Consider the following 19,386-nt stretch of genomic DNA (forward strand, 5'->3'; position numbering starts at 1 on the left):
TGTTGTCAAGATGAAATAATTGGGCCCTGTCCAACAGTTTTTGTGGCAGGAATAGAAATGAGAGGGCAGACAGCATACTGTAGAGAAAGAACCAGCAAGATTTTGTAGCAGAGTTATTGTGAGGAAAGAAGACAGAGGGAGTTAAAATTACTTGTGTTAACCTATGGAACAAGATGAGTAATGGAATTGCCAAGAGTGATAGAAAAGAGAGGGAGGGAGACAATCTAGGAAGAAAGAAGTGCTTGATTTTACTATGTTAAGTATGAGCTGGTGATGGGAAATGTATGAAACATCAAGCTAAAGGTATCAGAATAGCACCCAGAGACAGATACTGAGAGGCAGGAACTAAGTCAGAGGTGAAGTAGTTCTGGGAATCATCATTTTACCTTGCCTATATTCTCTGTTGAGCCTTCTCGGATAGATCCCTGATTTCACAAGCCTAGACTATGCCAGCCTTACTAATGTGGAGTACTACTCAAGATAAGAAAAGATGGCAGAATCTGATTCATAATTAGGAGAGAAACAGCAAGTTGCTCAGCCATTTAACAGTCTCTGTGACAATGTTAAGACTTTGATGGAACTTTTTCATTGAAAGTGAAAATAAAGAAGATAATTTTAATAAATGCATGGTGCTGTAAACCAAGCAAAGTGTTTCCATGATTTTAAATAAATCAGTAGAAAGTTTTCTTTATACAATAGGTCTGGTTGAAATTTATCTATCAAAATTGACAGAAACATTGTTCAAGTAAACATGGAAAAGATCACCTTTCCTGTTTTGTTTTGTTTTTCTTTTTACAAAAATTCTAAATTTTTCATAGAACATGTCTACAAAGACAAAAATATTGTCAAAATTTTCCACAGAATTCTTTTCCTGACCTGTTTTAGCAGTTAGCAATTCACTTTAGTGTTTCAGAGAGGTAACTGTGTTAGTCTGTTTCAGCAAAACCAACAAGAAGTTCAAATACTGAAGATTTTAGAAGGTAAAAGTCAGACTATAAACTGCAGTGAAATTGGCTTTATTTTTTATTATCCAAACTATAAGAATTGCAATAATTAACCAGAGGATATAGTGACACAAACGTAGATTTGTAAATCCTTCCAATACCCTAAGAATTTATTAGTAGCTTAAGAAGGAAGATTGTTTGCTTAAGCTATGGTTTATAGATTGACATCATTGCTACTAATAACATCTTAAAGTATTAAGTATGGGAACATTTTGAACATCTAATTTACATATCACTATTTTATATACATCATCAAGCATTTTCTTTTTACAGAAATTTTATGTAAACATCTATCTCTGGTGTAATTGCTCTCTTTTCTAAATTAAGAAAAATAGTGATTACTTAGAAAGGAAAAAAGTTGTAAATGTCTTTCCTATTTTGTGTTAATTATAAAGGTGGCACCGAAGATCAAAGCGCTGATGATGGAGTCAGGTACCACAATGGTTGGATACCAGCCGCAGGGAGATAAAGCCAACTTCTTCCGAATGGTTGTCTCAAACCCGGCAGCAACTAAGTCTGACATTGACTTCCTCATTGAAGAAATAGAAAGATTGGGGCAGGATCTGTAATACTCTTGGCAAACTATTTCTCTAGTCCATTGTTTTCCAGCACTGGCTATTTTTTACCCAGTTCTGCAGAACACACTTTAAGGAAATTCCCTTTCTAAATGTTCCATGTTCCTAGGATGCTCTACAACAACAAAAATCTATAGGTTACTGCAGGGTGCTGGAATAATTTGTATTATGGGGTTGCTGAGAGTCATTGACCCATACTGTAAACCTTATATATGATGGAAAACATCCCTAGTTCCAGCACCAATGGTTACTGTAACATACATGAATTGGAAGGTCATTTCACTGAAGGAAAATATATTGTCTTGAAGTGTACTATTGATTCTTATTTAGTCTGTTTATTATAGTAATCAGAGAACTAATAACTATTAAAATAGAGAATTAAGAACTCTGCATAATATATATGTACAATATATATATATAAATGGTTATGAACGTAGAACTAAGCCACAGCATGTTTTCCACTGTAAGAGAACTAACTTTTCCTTCAACAGTTAAAAATGTGGACAATGTGTTGCAGATCAGTCTACCGGATGCAAATATCTGTAAAGAAACATTTTAAAAAATGTAGATTCTTAGGCGCTAAGGAAAATGTTTAATAGTATTAAACCTTATTGTTGGTGCTTCTCTCACATATAAAAAACAATGGTTCCTAAAAGCACCTCCCAGTAAGATAGCTGTATCTCCCGTTAGTGTCATATCAGGGGATAATAGTAGCAGAGTCATTGTAACAGGTATATTATTGCTGTATTTTTAGAGATTAATTTGTGTAGATTGTGTATATTGTTAAATGACTTTGTGAAAAGGAATTAAATGTAATAGTTTTACAGCCAGATAACTGTTCAATTCTAGGTATATAAAATATTTGCTTATTTATATGCAGAGATTTACCATGCTAAAGAGTCGTCTTGTATTTTCTTCCATTTGTAATGTATCCTATTTATATATTATTGAAGTTCTAAATAATGTTTATGGTATTTTAGTGTATTTGTGAGCCAAAGAGATGATAAAATATTAGTTGACACTTTCATTTATATAATAGTGACCTTAAAACAACAACTTACAGATAATTTTACTGATCACTAGGAATTCTAACATTGTATATAGATTCTAGTATAATTAAATCCCTTTACTTTAATAGACTCTTCACCTTTTATTAATTGTAATGTCTGCCTCTATGTCCAGTGTTCTGAATGCTTATCTAGTGAATATTGGATAATAACCAAGGCTCCTGTACATCTGTTGTAGTTCAGGACCAATCGCTGACTAGTTTAGCTAAATTCTGTGGCAAGATTCCTTAAAGTCTGTAGCAAATCCCTTAAAGTATTAACCAGGTTTATTAATTTTTTGTAGAAGGGGAATTCATTATGTACTTTGCAATCTACAAGACAGGAAAAGAAAAACTCACCACAGAATGTTTAAACACAGCTGGTTTGTCATCATAGTTTTAACTGATCAGATACTTAAGAATATAGACACCAGAGTAATCTGCTGCCCATTGAGTTTTTAATTCGCTAGGTAACCAGTTCTACAAAGTACTTGATTTTTTGTGCTGGCAGACCAGCAAAGTGTGGAATCAAATAAAGGCTTAATGACTACAGAATGACTATTGTAATAATAACTGAAATCTGCGGATTCAAAATCTTTTCAAAATATGCTGCTATGGCTATTGTACATGAAAGTCTGTAATAAGCTACTTTTCTTTCAAATCTGAAATAACATTTAGTTGCATTAGATATATTCTATTAAATGAATGTAAAAAGACACCCTTTGTTTTAAAACTACTGTAATACTCTGTCCAAAAAATCCCTCAGGCTTTGTGTTGCTTTTTCATTTATTTAGAGGGATGAGACCCTCACCACCTCTCCACCCCCTTTATGCCATGTGAACGGGCTGCAGTGGCATGAAGTGGCCCTAAAGCCTTGACTGTAGCCAGAAGAGGATTCCCCTAATGCAGGCAGTATAGAAGACACATAAGGTTGGCTTAGTAGGCGTGCTGGAGAAGGCAGGAGTGTGTCAGAGGCAGGATCAAATCCCAACTTTCCAGCCCCTCAAGCAGCCCAGGACTGGGAAGGTGCAAAGGTGACTTAAAGCCACCATAATCCCCTTGGGCTGCAAATTCTATGAGGGACCCATGATCTTTAGACTAAATAACAGTTGGCTATTCCAAACACCATGTTTAAACTGTCTCACATAGCTAGGATAGCTTGGGGCATAGTGACCTCCTACAGATGGAAAAACTGATAATTCCAATTCAGAAGTCAGACTGGGCCTACCACTGTTAAATTTCCAGGTCCCAACGTTCTCATTCTGATGTAAGAGCACTCCATGCTTCTTTTTGTCACCAGAACTTTTCCAAAATTTACAATGATGTGTGGATAGCTAGTCATTCTCAAGCACTGGTTTCTCTTTTCCTAGAGATCCGGTATACCTCTCTCCTCCCTTGCCCTGTGTGAAAGCTTTTTATTGAAATCCATTTTCTAATAACCTCATTGGAGTCAAGTTCAGGGCTTGTTCCACTTCTGTTATTCTCTTTTTGCCTCCTAACTATAACATAGAGAAGATGATATCCTTCTGGCACAGTTGTCATTCCAATAGTGCCATCTCCTTAAGGCAATGTTTTTACTTCACACAATTGGTGCAGATAGTTGCAGTGGACCGTGTTTTTATAGTCTTGCATCTTGACCTTTCAGAATAGTCTTGATATGTCATCATCTCTTCTTTGATACTAGCAGCATTGATGTAAAAGTAAATGATAGAAGATCTGAATTCTACTACCATGAGTATTCTTAATATCAGTATTCATTCTGACTTCAATTTTTTCTTAAATCCAAATGCCATTCTCTATAGATGCAAGCCATTTCTCATTCCATGTCCGTTCTCCTACTCACATGGCTGATCTCATGTGTCTTGAGAGGATCTTTTTTTTTTTTTTTTTTTTTTTTTAGGGTATGTCTATACTTAGGGAATTATTTCAAAAAAAGTCAAATTGAAATAACTCCTGAAATAACAAAATGAAAATAGCATGACCTGACTACAGGGAATCCTCGAAATTTAATCCAGGGCAGGCTCCATTGTTGTGGATGCACTACCTCGACTTAGAGCACAAGGAAGAACTGGGGAATAATTAGTTGGAATGACTCTGGGGAGTAGTTATTTTGAAATAGAAGCACAGGAGGGTCCACACTAATGCTATTTAAAAAAAACTATTTCAGAATAAGCGTTATTCCCCGAGGAAAGCAGGAGTACAACTTTTGAAATAACCAGCCTGTTATTTTGAAATAATGGGCTTGGTGGTGCGGACACTCTGCTTATTATTTTGAAATAAGGGGGGTTATTTTGAAATAACTCCCTAGTGTAGACCAAGAGTAAGAAAGGAAAAACTTGGATTAATGTTTGAGGCATCTTATGGATGAGATTTTTCCTCTCTGAAGAGCTCACTTTATTCAAAGATCTGCTACAAAAAATTGCAGCAGCTCTCTACTCTTCTCAGTGTATGTAAAACACTATGACCTATGATAGTCATTCACCAATGTCATAGCCGTGAAAGAGGAGTCTACTGCTTCCACACACAGCAGCAGTCTCTTGAGCTTTCTTTGATTAGTTTTCAGCTTAGAGTTTCTGATCCGCTTCGTTCCATCACTCAGGGAGGTGCAGTGACAGTACCACTGAAGAGATGAGATTCAGGCTTCATATTTTTCTCTGTAACCTTAAAATAACTTTCCCAAGGCTGAGTGTCCCGATTCTCCCCATTTTATACCTATTTTTCATTACTACTTGAAGTACTCTATACACTTTAGAAACATATGAGGAAGGTAACTAGTTGTATCCCCATTTTGCAGAATGGAAGACTTGTCCAAGGTCACATAGCAAGTCCTGGCCAGTCCTGTGAGGTGGCTGGGAACTGGATTTTGATATCCTGAGTAGTGTGTGAACTGTGATTCGACTGCTACAAAATGCTTCTCTTCCTTTTGGCACTGTGTCTTGCTTTTATCAGATCAGCCACACCTGGGTCCTCTAGTTACTGCCAATGATAGTTTGCATCTTTAAGTGACATTTAATAATCTAAATCCTGCTGTTTATCTTGCAGCCAAAATAATTAAGTTTATATCTTATGTATTAGGCTACTGTCTTTCTGTTATCTTAGTTTTGTGGCAAATGATATCCACAACCAGTTTCTAGTGAATCCTTGTTCTTGATCTCCGCTATTAGGGTATTTATCAGTAATGACTGCCCATCACCACCAGCACAGAATCCTTGTTTACTCCAAATAAGCTGAATTAATAGAGCCTTATTTAGGGGATGGCCATGGTCACCAATTATAAAAAAAAATCTATTTTCCTTCCAGTAGGCCGCATTCATCTGTTGTTCTATGACCTTTCTGGAACATATCTTTTCTTAAATCCACACAACATTGTGGCTATGTCTACACTGCACTGTTCTTCCAGAAAAAGCTACGCAACTGCGAACCACAGTTTGTGTAGCTTCTTCTGCTTCTTTTTTTGGGAGAGGCTTTTCTGACATCTACACTGGGCCAAATGTCAGGAAAAAAACCCTTTTTCAGAACATCCCATCTTCCTCATATAACAAGGTTTATAGGGATGCTGAAAAAGCTCATCTGCTCTTCCAACAAAAAAATTCGGAATAGCAGACACGTTCCATGGACATGGCAGAGTTTTTCTGTGTATCCCAGAAAAACTCTGCAGTGTAGACATACCCTGTGTGTGGAAGATCAGAAAGTGTGAAACCATGGATGAAGGGATTCATTCTAGGACACGAGTAATTCAGTTTTCCTGATGTAACAAGTTGGTAATTTATTTTGAGGTTACCATTTCTTCTTTTAAGTCTTCCTGACAAGCACTGTAGTGTTAAGATGGGTGAATTCAAAGTACCTTGACATGCTAAATAGAGGGAAGAGACCAAACTGGAAGTTGTAGCTTCAATGCTTATTAGCTGATATACTAGATTTTGAAAAGGATAACCATTGGTCAAAGCATTTATTAATTTTAAATAGGAAAAGTTCCAGTTTCAGTTGTTAGAACTGCTTTTTGAAGAACACAGTGAGGTTCTACCTTTTGTGGCAGACAGACTGAACCAGGGCTTTTGAGATTAGCCCAGAATTTTAAAACCGTTTATTCAGGGCACAACATGCTTGTTGAATGGTGACAAATAAGAGATTTTTTTAAAACAGAATCTCTGTGTTTTGTGGCTAAAAGAACTGTGAAATTATAAACATGATATGCAATGCAATTTTAATTTTTCAATAAAAATGTATCTGAATTTTTTTCATTTGTCTCATTATTTGTGAGTCCTCTGCTTTTCCCTCAAGAACATAAGACCTATATCATATGGCAAATCGTAAATACAGCAAGCCAAATCCTAAAGACATAACAGAGCTTTTAATTGGAATATAGTAGGAGCTGGCATGTGTACAAAATGAGTACGAACTTCGATTCTGGACAAATATGAAAAGAATGATGAAGTTTTACTACTTTGCAGGGATTGTGGAGCATCTGGTAAAAAGCATAAAGCAGAAACCTCTCTTCATCTGGTACTACTGAAATTTCAGTCCAGCTTATTCAAGCAAATCTCATGTGAAAGTAATGAATTTTTCATACTGAGTAGTTCCACTGACTTCAATGGGACTGTTCACACTGTAAAGTTAAGTTTAGCAGGATAAGGGATCCAGGTTTTTTTTAATGAAATCAGAACTGATATATATTGCAAGGGGAATTGTGTGTAAAAGAAATACAGGATCAGGTTTTGCAAGTGTGGTCAAGGTGTTCTATTTTTACTTCCATCCTGATCCCGCAAACCACAGAAGTCAGACTCCCCCCTCCCCCCCCCCCCCACACACACAATCAGATGCAAGATCAAGAGCTTCCTGCTCTTTTTGGCTACATTTATGCTGCACCATAGTTCAAAATAAGATACGCAATTTGAGCTATACAAATTGTGTATCTTATTTTGAAACAGCATATTTCGTAATTTGGTGCTGTTTACATAGCACCAAATTTTGAAATAACCTGCTATTCCAAAATATTCCTTACTCCTTCTGGAATGAGGTTTATAGGGATGTTAGACTAGCAAGCCCAAAATAAGGGGCTTGCTGTGAGGACGCGGGATAGTTATTTCAGGATACTCTGGTATCCTGAAATAGCATTGTAGTGTAGATGTAGCCTATGAGTTCAGTTCTACTAGGTGTTCAATGTCCTAGACCTGTTGCATATAAGTGCTTGTTTAACTGTGAGCACTAGTATTCTTGTCACAGTCAATACAATTACACATATGTGAAGTGTTAAGTATGTTTATAAGTATTTTCCTTGGGTCAGAGCTAGAATGTTCAACATGTTGAAGGACTGAGAATTATAATACACAATCATTTAAAGCAAAAATGATTAATTGAAACACATGCAAATTACATTTCAATGTTTGTTTTGAATAAACTTTTTAAAAGTCATTTTGTAGAGATATACATGAAAGACCCAATCCTGTGGCCATTGAAGTTGATGGGAGTTTTTCCAATTATTTCAATGCAAGCAGAATCCAGGGCCTGATAAGTGAAATAGCAGGGGCATTTTGCTAACATAATATCCACAAAATGAGATTCAAAATCAGATCTGGGAGAAAATGTTGACTTTTTTATATTATTTGCAAACAGAGGTACTCACGTATACCAAGGACACACACATTAATTAGATTATTGCTCAGCAAGTCTCAAACTTAAGCAACCAGAGACCCCCATTTTGATTTAATTTTTTTGCAGGCCCCCAAGCTGGCTTCTAATTTTCCCTGGGGGTGCTCAACTCCGTTGTAACCTCAGGGCTCACCCCTACTCCAGCACCCAAGCCCTCAAACCCTCCGACCTCTTCCTGCAGCCACTTGTCTTCCCCGCATTACATCTGCACCCTTCCCTATGCGCTCTGTCCCTACTCCCCCCATACCCTCCCAGGATCTCCTACACACTGCTGAGAAGCTGTTCTGAGGCACTGGAAGGGAAGGGAAGAAGCTGATCAGTAGAAATGATTGCCCTGGACATGACTCATGGACCTCATGGACCCCTATGGATCCATGTTTGTGTTATACATAAATGTAAAATACCTGTCACATAAATGAAAGAGAGAGGGTTTGCACAAGTGTTGTAATTTACTGCAGTAGAACACAGTTTTAAACTAGAAGACTTACCCAGTGTTTTCCAGGTCTTCAGGGCAGGGCCTTGGGGCTGTGGAGAGGGGTGCAGGAGGCTGGGGGCCAGGGGCATGTTCTCTCCCACATCAAGCTCCCTCCCACACACCCACCAGTGGTTTGTTCTATCTCCCCAGGCCTCTCCCAGATTCTCCTACAGCCTGCCAGGGGCTGTTCTCTCCTCCCCAGTTGCCAGGAGCCTTTTTTCTTTCCCCACTCCTGCACTGCAACCAAGGGCCGGGAATGAGAGGGAAATAGTTTGGGGCAGGGGGGCTACTTAGCAGTCTGCTGGCGGGCAAGATGGTGGAGCCCCAGCCCTGATGGCCACTCCCTTGGTGGTATGGCTGCTTCCAGTGGCCACTCAACAGGATAGCTCTCCACTGCACACGCTGTCCCCAGCGTCCACTCTCATATAGAATCCCTCTGAGCAGCAACCCCTTCCTTTGCATGCTAAGGAAAACTGTCCTTTTCCAAGGGCTTTTGGTTGTCCTGGCACAACCAAACCCTGACCTTGCTTTAAGTAAAGTGAAGAGGAAGCTGCATAGCAAATTTGGTGTCCCTAGCTCTTATAATTTAGGAGGCATTGTTGAACAAATGAACTCACAGCTAGACACACTCTAATATATCTATATCTATGCAAACACAGTGGACTTGAATTTCACATCATCAATTCAAAAATACCATTCTTATATAAGAAATATATGAATGTGGCAATTTGTCATAACATTTTATAAATACTATCTGACATGTATAAGTTGAACAAGATGATTCAAAAGGTTAGTGTGATTTGGCTAATGGATTGTGTTCTGTGGGAACCTACTATGCCACTGTGTGAGTCTAATTAGTTTTAAACCTTTCCGCATGCATGCCACTGAAAAAATAAAGGTGCTTTTGAATTACGACACAATAATAAATACAGTTTCTTGCATGATAGAAAAATGCTGGAAAATATTGCCATATGTATTGTCTGTAGTGTGGTATAAAATATGTATCAATTTATTTCAATAGCATTACCACAAATGTGGATTTGTATAAACTTGGAGGTTGCTTGTATTTATATGCTACAGTAGGGGTTCTCAAACTTTGTGATACCGTGACCTCCCCCCCATGTTGCTTGCGACCCCCCGTCTAAGTTACTACAACCCCCCGGGGGGTTGGGACTCACAGTTTGAGAAATGCTAAGCTAAGGTATTTTAGGACCTGTTCTAGTTCTGATTTATAAGACTGAATAAAGCAAAGAGATTGAGGCACTCAATTTATACCAATGAGTATTCCAAAGATTAATGTCTAAGTGTCATATATGAAAGTGTAATATAAAACACTGACACAAAATAATGATATTTGAGAATATTTTCTTCCCCACAAGAATGTTTAGGAACAATCAACTAATGTAGAGACCTGGTCGACCGATAAAATGTTAGCACCAAAGTCCAGCTGTTAGGGTGTAGGTGCATCTTCGTTGAGGCCAATTAATTGCTCCTGTTTGCACCAAGCATGAATTTGTCCATTAATGCGCTATTATTTTTGCTTATAACCTCTACACTAGGAATGAACTTATTTGAAACAATAAGTACTGTACTTCCAATGAGAAACAGCAACCTACTGAAGAACAAAGAGAGCAATTAAGCTGCTGAAGTTAAAATGAGAAGATGCTGCATCAACAGGAAACAAAGTTAAAAGGAGAACTGCACTAGTAAGTGATTTGGGTTTCATTGGAATATGACTGGGGATCAATTGCTGGATAAAGAAAGAATTTTTATTACAATTAGTAACATTGGGAGTGGGATAAAATAGCTTTTACAATGGATTCAGTAAAGAAAGGAAACTTTTCTTGTGCTCTTTTCTTTTATAGAAGTCTCCACTAGTTGATCTACTCTGTTGTCCAAGTGGAATTCATACGGAGTGAACGTGTATGAACCTATAATATCTATATCTGGATAATAAAAATATAATTGTTTGATCTTGGCCAGACTGTTTATGACAGGGGTTCCCAACCTGGGGTACGCGTACCTCCAGGAGGTACAAAAAGCTTGTCAAGGGGGTACGGGGAATATTTGGTAAATAACTAGATTATCCTAATTGAAATATTCTAAAAGTAGTAGTGTTAGTGAAAAAAGTTGTGGATTCTAGAGTCTAGAATTTATTCCCTTTCATATTGCATAGGGGGTATGGGAAGGTTTACTAAAAGCCAAGGAGGTATGGGGACCAAAAAAGGTTGGGAACCCCAGAATAGGTATGGGAAGAAAGTATAATCTTAAAAAATGCTAATAGTAAGGACAAGATATAAAACAAGTAGTCCATTAAGAATGAAAGAAATAATGTTCTCTTATTTATGTATTGTGATAGAATCTCTATCACTTGAAATCTTTGAATCAAGATTTAATGCTTTTCTGAAAGATATGTTCTTGTTCATCCAGAAATTGTGAGCTGATGCAGGAATTATTGGATGAAATTCTTCAGCCTATGATGTGCAGGAGATCAGATTAACTCAAAACCGAACGATCCCCCTGGTTTTAGTGTCTGTTAATCTGAGGTTTTAGAAGTGTTATAAAGCCTATAACTTGCCTCTGAGCCAAACTTCCAAAGTGCTTTGGGAGTCAAGCTAAGAAGAGGGGAAATAGTTTGCTAAGAATTGCCATAAAAGATTTGACAAACTCTACAAGAAATGTTAAGCAAAGAATTTTAATTTTAGCAATGTAACAATATTGAGGGATGGGCAAATACCGGCCAGCAGGCTGGATCCTGGAAGGCTCCCACTACTCTATTTACCCCTGCAAGTATGGGCAATCGCAGCTCCCATTGGCCATGGATTGCCATTCCCAGCCAATGTGAGCTGCAGAAAGCAGCAATCCACAGCCAATGGGTGCTGTGTTCACCAATACCTTTGGAGGCACAGGTAAATATAGTGATGGCAGCCCACCAGGAGCTAACCCTGGTAAACAACCACCATTTTATTGTCCACCCCTGTTCTAATCTGTGAAATATTAAACATCTATTGCTGCTCCCCTACTATTAGCAATTCTGTTCAGAATGTAGATCTGGACCATACTGCTTGCACGGTGCCATTTTTCTTTTTGCACTGTGGAAAATATTTAGAAAAGTAAGAGCAGCAGAAAAAAGTGGCATTTTCTTAATAATTACCTTTCACTTGAACTGTAGATTTTGACATGAGTAAACACCTCATGCTAGAGAAGAAGAAACTGTTGAGAATGTTTTTGACCTATAGAAAGATGTTATCCTATGGTTTTTGAATGTTGTGGTTAGTTCAAGTCTTAACATTTGCATTTGGAAGTTTGTGGCTTCTGCAAGTCATAAATTCTTTATCCCGAGACAGATTAATGGAGAATTGTGGAGTCAGCATATCAACTGAGTGGGGTCAAAGATTATTGTTTTTTTGTTTTTGACATGTCAGAAGAACCGGGCCTGACGAGTGGACGAATGTTACTGTTGGGATTGCACAACTGTGTGCATGTATTGTGTGTGTGTGTGTGTGTGTGTGTGTGTGTGTGTGTTGGAATTGATGATTTTTTGTTGACAAAATTCTATTAGTTTTTGCTAGATTTTGCTTTGGAAAAATATCTGATTTTAAGCACTAGATCGCTTTTTGAATTTAAATGCAATCCAAGATCTACCTCAAATATAAATACCCTTTCTTCACCTCCTCCCCATGCCTTCTCCGAGACCCCGCCCCTGCTCACTCCATCCTACCTCTCTTGCCCATCCTCACTGACTTTCACCAGGCTGGGACATAGAGTTGGGGTGCAGGCTCTGGTCTTGGATTAAGGGATCTGGAGTGTGAGGGGGCTCTGAGCTGCTCTTAGGGCAGGCAGTTGGGGTGCTGGAGGGAGTTCTAGGTGCTGGTTCTGGGGCAGCGTTTGGCTGTAGGGATGCTCAGGACTGGGACGGGCTTGGGGTACAGGAGAGGGTTCGTGACTGGGGTACGGTTTCAGGATGTGGGCTCCAGCTGGGCCCTGCTTACCTCAGGTGGCTCCTGAGTGGTGGTGCAGTGGGGCTAAAGCAGGCTCACCCCTGCCCTGGCCCTGGCCCACTCCTTAAAGCAGCCAGCAAACTCCATCCCAAGTCCTGTTGTGCCCCCTCTCTGCTATGTGGAGATAGGAGACAGAGTGGGAAGGGACAGCTTGATATCAGCGCCCCTCCTCTCCCTCTCTTGCCTGCACAGAAAGCAGGAGGTTCCCAGGGGAAAGGGCAGCTCCAAGGCAAAGGGCAGGAGGTGCACAGCAGCAGGGGGGAGGAGCAGCTGAAGTGATGGCACTTAGAATCATAGAATAATAGGACTGGAAGGGACCTCAAGAGGTCATCGAGTCCAGCCCCCCGCCCTCAAGGCAGGACCAAGCTCCGTCTACACCATCCCTGACAGATGTCTATCTAACCTGTTCTTAAATATCTCCAGAGAGGGAGATTCCACCACCTCCCTTGGCAATTTATTCCAATATTTGACCACCCTGACAGTTAGGAATTTTTTCCTAATGTCCAATCTAAACCTCCCCTGCTGCACTTTAAGCCCATTACTCCTTGTCCTGTCCTCAGAAACCAAGAGGAACAAATTTTCGCCTTCCTCCTTGTGACACCCTTTTAGATATTTGAAAACCGCTATCATGTCCCCCCTTAATCTTCTTTTTTCCAAACTAAACAAGCCCAGTTCATGAAGCCTGGCTTCATAGGTCATGTTCTCTAAACCTTTAATCATTCTTGTCGCTCTTCTCTGTACCCTTTCCAATTTCTCCACATCTTTCTTGAAATGTGGTGCCCAGAACTGGACACAGTACTCCAGCTGAGGCCTAACTAGTGCAGAGTAGAGCGGCAGAATGACTTCACGAGTTTTGCTTACAACACACCTGTTGATACAACCTAGAATCATATTTGCTTTTTTTGCAACAGCATCACGCTGTTGACTCATATTCAACTTGTGGTCCACTATGACCCCTAGATCCCTTTCCGCCATGCTCCTTCCTAGACAGTCGCTTCCCATCTTGTATGTATGGAACTGATTGTTCCTTCCTAAGTGGAGCACTTTGCATTTCTCTTTATTAAACCTCATCCTGTTTACCTCTGACCATTTCTCTAACTTGCTAAGGTCATTTTGAATTATGTCCCTATCCTCCAAAGAAGTTGCAACCCCACCCAGTTTGGTATCATCTGCAAACTTAATAAGCGTACTCTCTATCCCAATATCTACATCATTGATGAAGATATTGAACAGTACGGGTCCCAAAACAGACCCTTGAGGAACTCCACTTGTTATCCCTTTCCAGCAGGATTTAGAACCGTTAACAACAACTCTCTGACTACGGTTATCCAGCCAATTATGCACCCACCTTATCGTGGCCCTATCTAAGTTATATTTGCCTAGTTTATCAATAAGAATATCATGCGAGACCGTATCAAATGCCTTACTAAAGTCTAGGTATATGACATCCACCGCTTCTCCCTTATCCACAAGGCTCGTTATCTTATCAAAGAAAGCACTTGAGAGCCTCTTGGTCAAACCAGTCAGGATCACCTGTCAGAGGCCCCAGGATCTACCAGTAGAGCCGGATCTACTGGTCGGTGCACTGTCCTAGCTACAGTATAGACATATTCAGTCACCACTTTGGCTGACTGCTTTTAAATTTCATTCCTTAGAAAATATATAAGCTCAGAATTAGTCAGGTGTCTTCCAGAAGTTCCCAACAGAAGCAGTGTCCTGTCTCAATGATGTGACAAATATCAGTGACATGCTAAAAAATCAACAGCAAGGAGATGTAGTAAAATCAGGAAGACAGAAGAGCCCTTCTCTTTGAGGTCTGAAGGGAAAGAAGTTATCAGCCAACAGGGCAGAAGCAAATAAATCACTAAAAGCATCTCAGGGCCAAAATAAATAAAAAAGAGAGACAGACTGTTGATAAATCTTTTTATTCCTCTGAGGAGGGAGAAAATATTGCTCAAGAAATATACAATAGAGTAAGCAGAATCTGTGTCATGGATTAAAAATAACTCTTAAACTATAACAAAGACTAAACAAATTCATACTTAAAAACTGCCAGACTGGGTCAGACCATGATCCATCTTGCCCAGTATCTTGTCTCCAACAACAGGACAATTTGGGAATGATCCATGTATCTTCCATTCTTTGCCTCTGGTAATCAGAGGATTAGGGTTGTCCCAAGCACAGGGTTGCATCCCTGGTCATCTTGGCTAACAGCTGAAAGTATTCTTTTTTGAACCCAGGCATACGTTTGGCCATCACAGCATCTAACGGCAATGAGTTCCAGGCCAGATGTGTGGTATGTGAAAAAGTATTTCCTCTTATTTGTATAAATCCTACTGTTTTTTAATTTCATTGGGTGACCCCTATTTTTTAATTGGCTGAGGATACATCTACATTGTACCCTTAGCTTGAAATAAGCTACTCAATTTGAGCTACGCAAATTGTGTAGCTTATTTTGAGTTAATTTTGAAATACAGCACTATTCCGAAACGTCAGTTAATCCTCATGGAATGAGATTTACAGAGACGTCAGAATAGCAAGCCCGTTATATTTTGAAATAACGGGCTTGCTTAAAAGACACGGAATAGCTATTTCAGGAGACTGGAAGTATCGCAAAATTGCCCCACGGTCTAGACCTACCTTGAAACAGAAAACACACTTCTCTGCTAACCTTTTCCACACCATTTGTCAATGTATAGATCTGTATTAGCAGTGTTCCCTCTAAGCTGTGGGGCAGCACAGTTTCCCAGGTGATTAATCAGCCCCCCTCAGTCAGAGGCCCAGGGCTTGGTGCATGGAACTGACTGACTCGGCAGGGCTGATTAATCAACTGTGAAGCTGTGCTGCCCGGCATCTTAGCGGGAACACTGATTACATCCCCTTTTAGTCATCCCCTTCCCAAGCCAAGAAACCCTAATCTTTTAGTCCCTCCTCGCATGGAATCCTTTCCATACCCAGATCATCTTTCTTGCCCTTCTGTGAACCTTTTCCAGTTCCTCTATGTCCTTTTTGACATGGGGTAACCAGAACTAGACACAGTATTCTAAGAGTGGGCATACCCAGGCCTGCTGACAGGGGAGGGAGGGCAAAAGGGGCAGTTGCCCTGGGGCCCAGTGATTCAAAGGGACCCAGGGCTCCCCACCTATTGCGGCAGCAATGGCAGCCAGAGCCCCAGGCTTTTTAAATTGCTGCCAGAGCTCTGCACTGTGCACTCTGTGTGGCTCTGAGGGCTGGGGGGTGGGGTGCTCCAGATGGTGCTGAGGGCTGGTGGGGAGGGAGCAGCAGTGGGCCAGCTGCCTCAGCCCCACCCTTCCTGCCCAAGGCCCTTCCCCTTCCAGGAGCATGGAGCTGCCTTCCTCCCTCCCCCCACACACTTTGCTTAGGGGCCCACGGAAGCTGTTGGCTCCTCTGGGTGCACCTTAGAGTTATATAGTGGCACTGTGATATTTTCTTATTTTTTATCTCCATCCTAATAATTCCTAAGGGTACGTCTACACTACAGCGCTAGTTCGAACTAACTTAGTTCGAATTAGTTAATTCGAACTAAGCTAGTTCGAACTAACGCATCTAGAACTAAAAACTAGTTCGAACTAGCGTTTTGCTAGTTCGAACTAGTAAGTCCACATTGAGTGGACTCTGAACAGGGCTTAAGGATGGCCGGAAGCAGTGCCGGCAGGGCATAAAAGGAGGACTTAGAGCATGGAGATACTGTCTCAGGCTAGCCGAGGGCTGCGCTTAAAGGGTCCCGACCCCCACCCCGGACACACAGTTCTAAGGGGTGCCCCGCTTGCAAAGAAGTTCTGGCTTGGAGTGCCCTGAGTGCCCACACTGGGCACATCACACCACTCGGCCATCAGCCCGGCTGCACTTGCCGCAGGCTGCCATCTGGGGAGAGGGAGTAATTGGGGGGCTGCAGGAGAGCTTCCACCCCCAGAAGCCCGCAGAGCCAGCCCAGTCCTCCCCATCGGGGGCTCGTACCCCATTCCTCCCTCACCTTCTTCCACTTGCCCTTCCCTAGCCCCCCTTCTTATTGATGTACAAAATAAAGATAACGTTTCTTCCAACATTGACTCTGTCTTTATTGAAAAAAACTGGGGGAGACTGGGAAAAGGAGGTGGGAGAGGGGAAGAGAAAGGCTGGGAGAGGGGAGGGCAACTAACATGATCAGGGGTTGGGAACAGGTCCCAGATGAAGAGAGGCTACAGAGACTGGGACTGTTCAGCTTAGAAAAGAGGAGACGGAGGGGGGACAGGATAGAGGTCTCTAAAAGCAGGGGTTGGGTGGAGAGGGTGCATTCAGAAAAGTTCTTCAGGAGTTCCCATAAAGAAGGACTAGAGGACACCAAAGGAAAGGAATGGGTAGCAGGCTTGAAACTAGTAAGAGAAAGTTGTTCTTCAGAAAGCAAATAGTTAACCTGTGGAACTCCTTGCTGCAGGAGGCTGTGAAGGCTAGAACTAGAACAGAGTTTAAAGGGAAGTGAGATCAAGTGATGGAGGTTGGGTCCATGGAGTCCTATTAGCCAGAGGGTAGGAGTGGTGTCCCTGCCCAAAGTTTGTGGAAGGCTGGAGAGGGATGGCACGAGACAAATGGCTTGGTCATTGTCTTCGGTCCATCCCCTCCAGGGTCCCTAGGGTTGGCCGCTGTTGGCAGAGAGGCTACTGGGCTAGATGGACCTTTGGTCTGACCCAGGACGGCCATTGTAAGCTCAGGGCTCAGGGTCGGGGGTCTCAGTGGACCCCCTTGATTTTCATGCACACCTGCTCCTGGGTGGCCAGGCTGGCAGCTCTCCTGCCCTAGACGGCCACTTTCCTGTGCCTAGTGCGGAGATCGTGGACGAGGTCCACGATGTCCGCACTAGCCCAGGAAGGTGCCCGCCTCTTGCGGTCCAGGGCAAGCTCCCGGGAGCCGCCAGCCTGGTCCCGGCAAGAGGGGGTGGGCTGGGAGGCATCGGGTGGGTGGCTCTGTGCCGTGCCAGGTGCAGGGTCTGCTAGCTGGGTGCTGGCAGGCTTGCACCTGGCACGGGCACCGTAGCCAGCCTGTGCCCCTTTAAGGGGTCCGGGGCCGGGAGGGGGGCATAGAGTTTCCCTGGTGTTGGCCAGAGTGGCCACCAGGGAAACCTGGGGAGGGCTAGCCTCCCACTAGTTCGAACTAAAGGGCTACACAGCCCTTAGTTCGAACTAGCTAGTTCGAACTAGGCGTTAGTCCTCGTAAAATGAGGTTTTCCTAGTTCGAACTAAGCGCTCCGCTAGTTCGATTCAAATTCGAACTAGCGGAGCGCTAGTGTAGCGCATAGGAAAGTTAGTTCGAACTAACGTCCGTTAGTTCGAACTAACTTTCTAGTGTAGACATACCCTAACATACTCTGAGCCTTTTTGGCTGCTGCCGAAGAAAGGCTAAAGAAAGATTACTTTGAGCTACAGATGCATCATTCTGAGGATGAAGGAGAACTTCTAATGGTGTTTAGTATGAAACTGTCCAGAAGATGGAGGAATGTGCCTTTGTATGACTAATGAAGGAGAACGGAAGGAATGTCAAACGGTCGCTGTGTGAGTGGGGGAGGATGGTGTTATGGGTAAGGCTCAGGTCTGGGATTTCCATGCATGGCTCTGTGTGACCTTGAGCCAGTCATTTGCTCTCTGTGCCGCAGTTCTCCATTTGCAAAATGTGAATAATTACATTTCCTTCCTCCTGTCTTTTGCCCACTTACTGTGGAAGCTCCTCAGGGCAAGGATTTGTTGTCTCTCTCTTCTGGTTTTGCACCACCTTGGTTAGGGCCTCTAGTTTACAGAGATAAGGAATAATAATAAAAGACAATCTGGATTATAGCTCATAAATAATAATGAAATTCTTGTGCCTTTTCTGCACCTTTCTGTGGGAAGAAGCCTTCTGTCTCTCTCACATTCTCCCGGCTAGTAAGACAAGGTTTAATACAGTCCAGTAACACCATAAATAATATACTCTGCATATTAAAGGGCTCACTGTGGGCAGCACCTGTAGGTGGTGACTGTTTAAAATCCAGGAGAACTGCAATGAATCATGACATTTCTGGAGGAGACACATCTCTATCTTATTTGAGCTTTGGCTCATATGCATTTGTTTGTTCTGACACTGTTCTGAGACTGCTTCTGAGACTTGGAGAACATTGTGTACTGAGCCAACCATAGACAATTACCGTAGTTACAAGTTATGAAACCATTACAGAAATTGTCTTTCTTATAGATACATCAGAAATTATGTTGCCATCCGTGTCATCAAGCCAAGTGTAACTTATTTTGTGAAATGTTTAGTGCATTTTAATCACTGTAACATATATGTAAAAGGTCAGGGGGTTGGCAGCCATGAAATGCAAGTTTTTTTACCCATGACTTCAAACTTAGGCAGACTGCCCTTAGGAATGAGGCGTTAAACCATCTCCACGCTAGCTTAGTTCTAGTTTTTCTGGAGCATAAATTGCCATTTGGGTGGCAGTACTTAATTTGTGCCCCAGCACATGTAGGGTTGGCAGTTCATAGCCCTGGCACCTTTGGGCTTGCTTCATCAGGTATGAATATAAAAAAAAATTGCTTGAGTTCCAGTATCTAGTACAAGAAAAGGCAGCACCCCTTTTATTATAAATTAAGCACTGAGTATTCCTGAT

At 41.5% G+C, this 19,386-nt stretch overlaps 1 protein-coding gene across 2 annotated transcripts in view; it reads left to right on the forward strand.

Moving 5' to 3' along the window:
* GAD1 (glutamate decarboxylase 1) overlaps nucleotides 1-6,863 on the forward strand; it is a 48,932-nt gene extending 42,069 nt beyond the window's left edge. For both annotated transcript variants that reach the window (XM_006118202.5, XM_089779756.1), the window contains one exon: nucleotides 1,400-6,863. In XM_006118202.5, coding sequence (XP_006118264.3) covers nucleotides 1,400-1,573 — 174 coding nt within the window. In that variant the 3' untranslated portion in view covers nucleotides 1,574-6,863. The remainder of the gene's footprint in view (nucleotides 1-1,399) is intronic.
* Nucleotides 6,864-19,386: the final 12,523 nt, after the last annotated feature.

This window comes from Pelodiscus sinensis, chromosome 7 (assembly GCF_052426305.1).
Source record: "Pelodiscus sinensis isolate ZL-2025 chromosome 7, ASM5242630v1, whole genome shotgun sequence".
Lineage (NCBI taxonomy): Eukaryota > Metazoa > Chordata > Testudines > Trionychidae > Pelodiscus > Pelodiscus sinensis.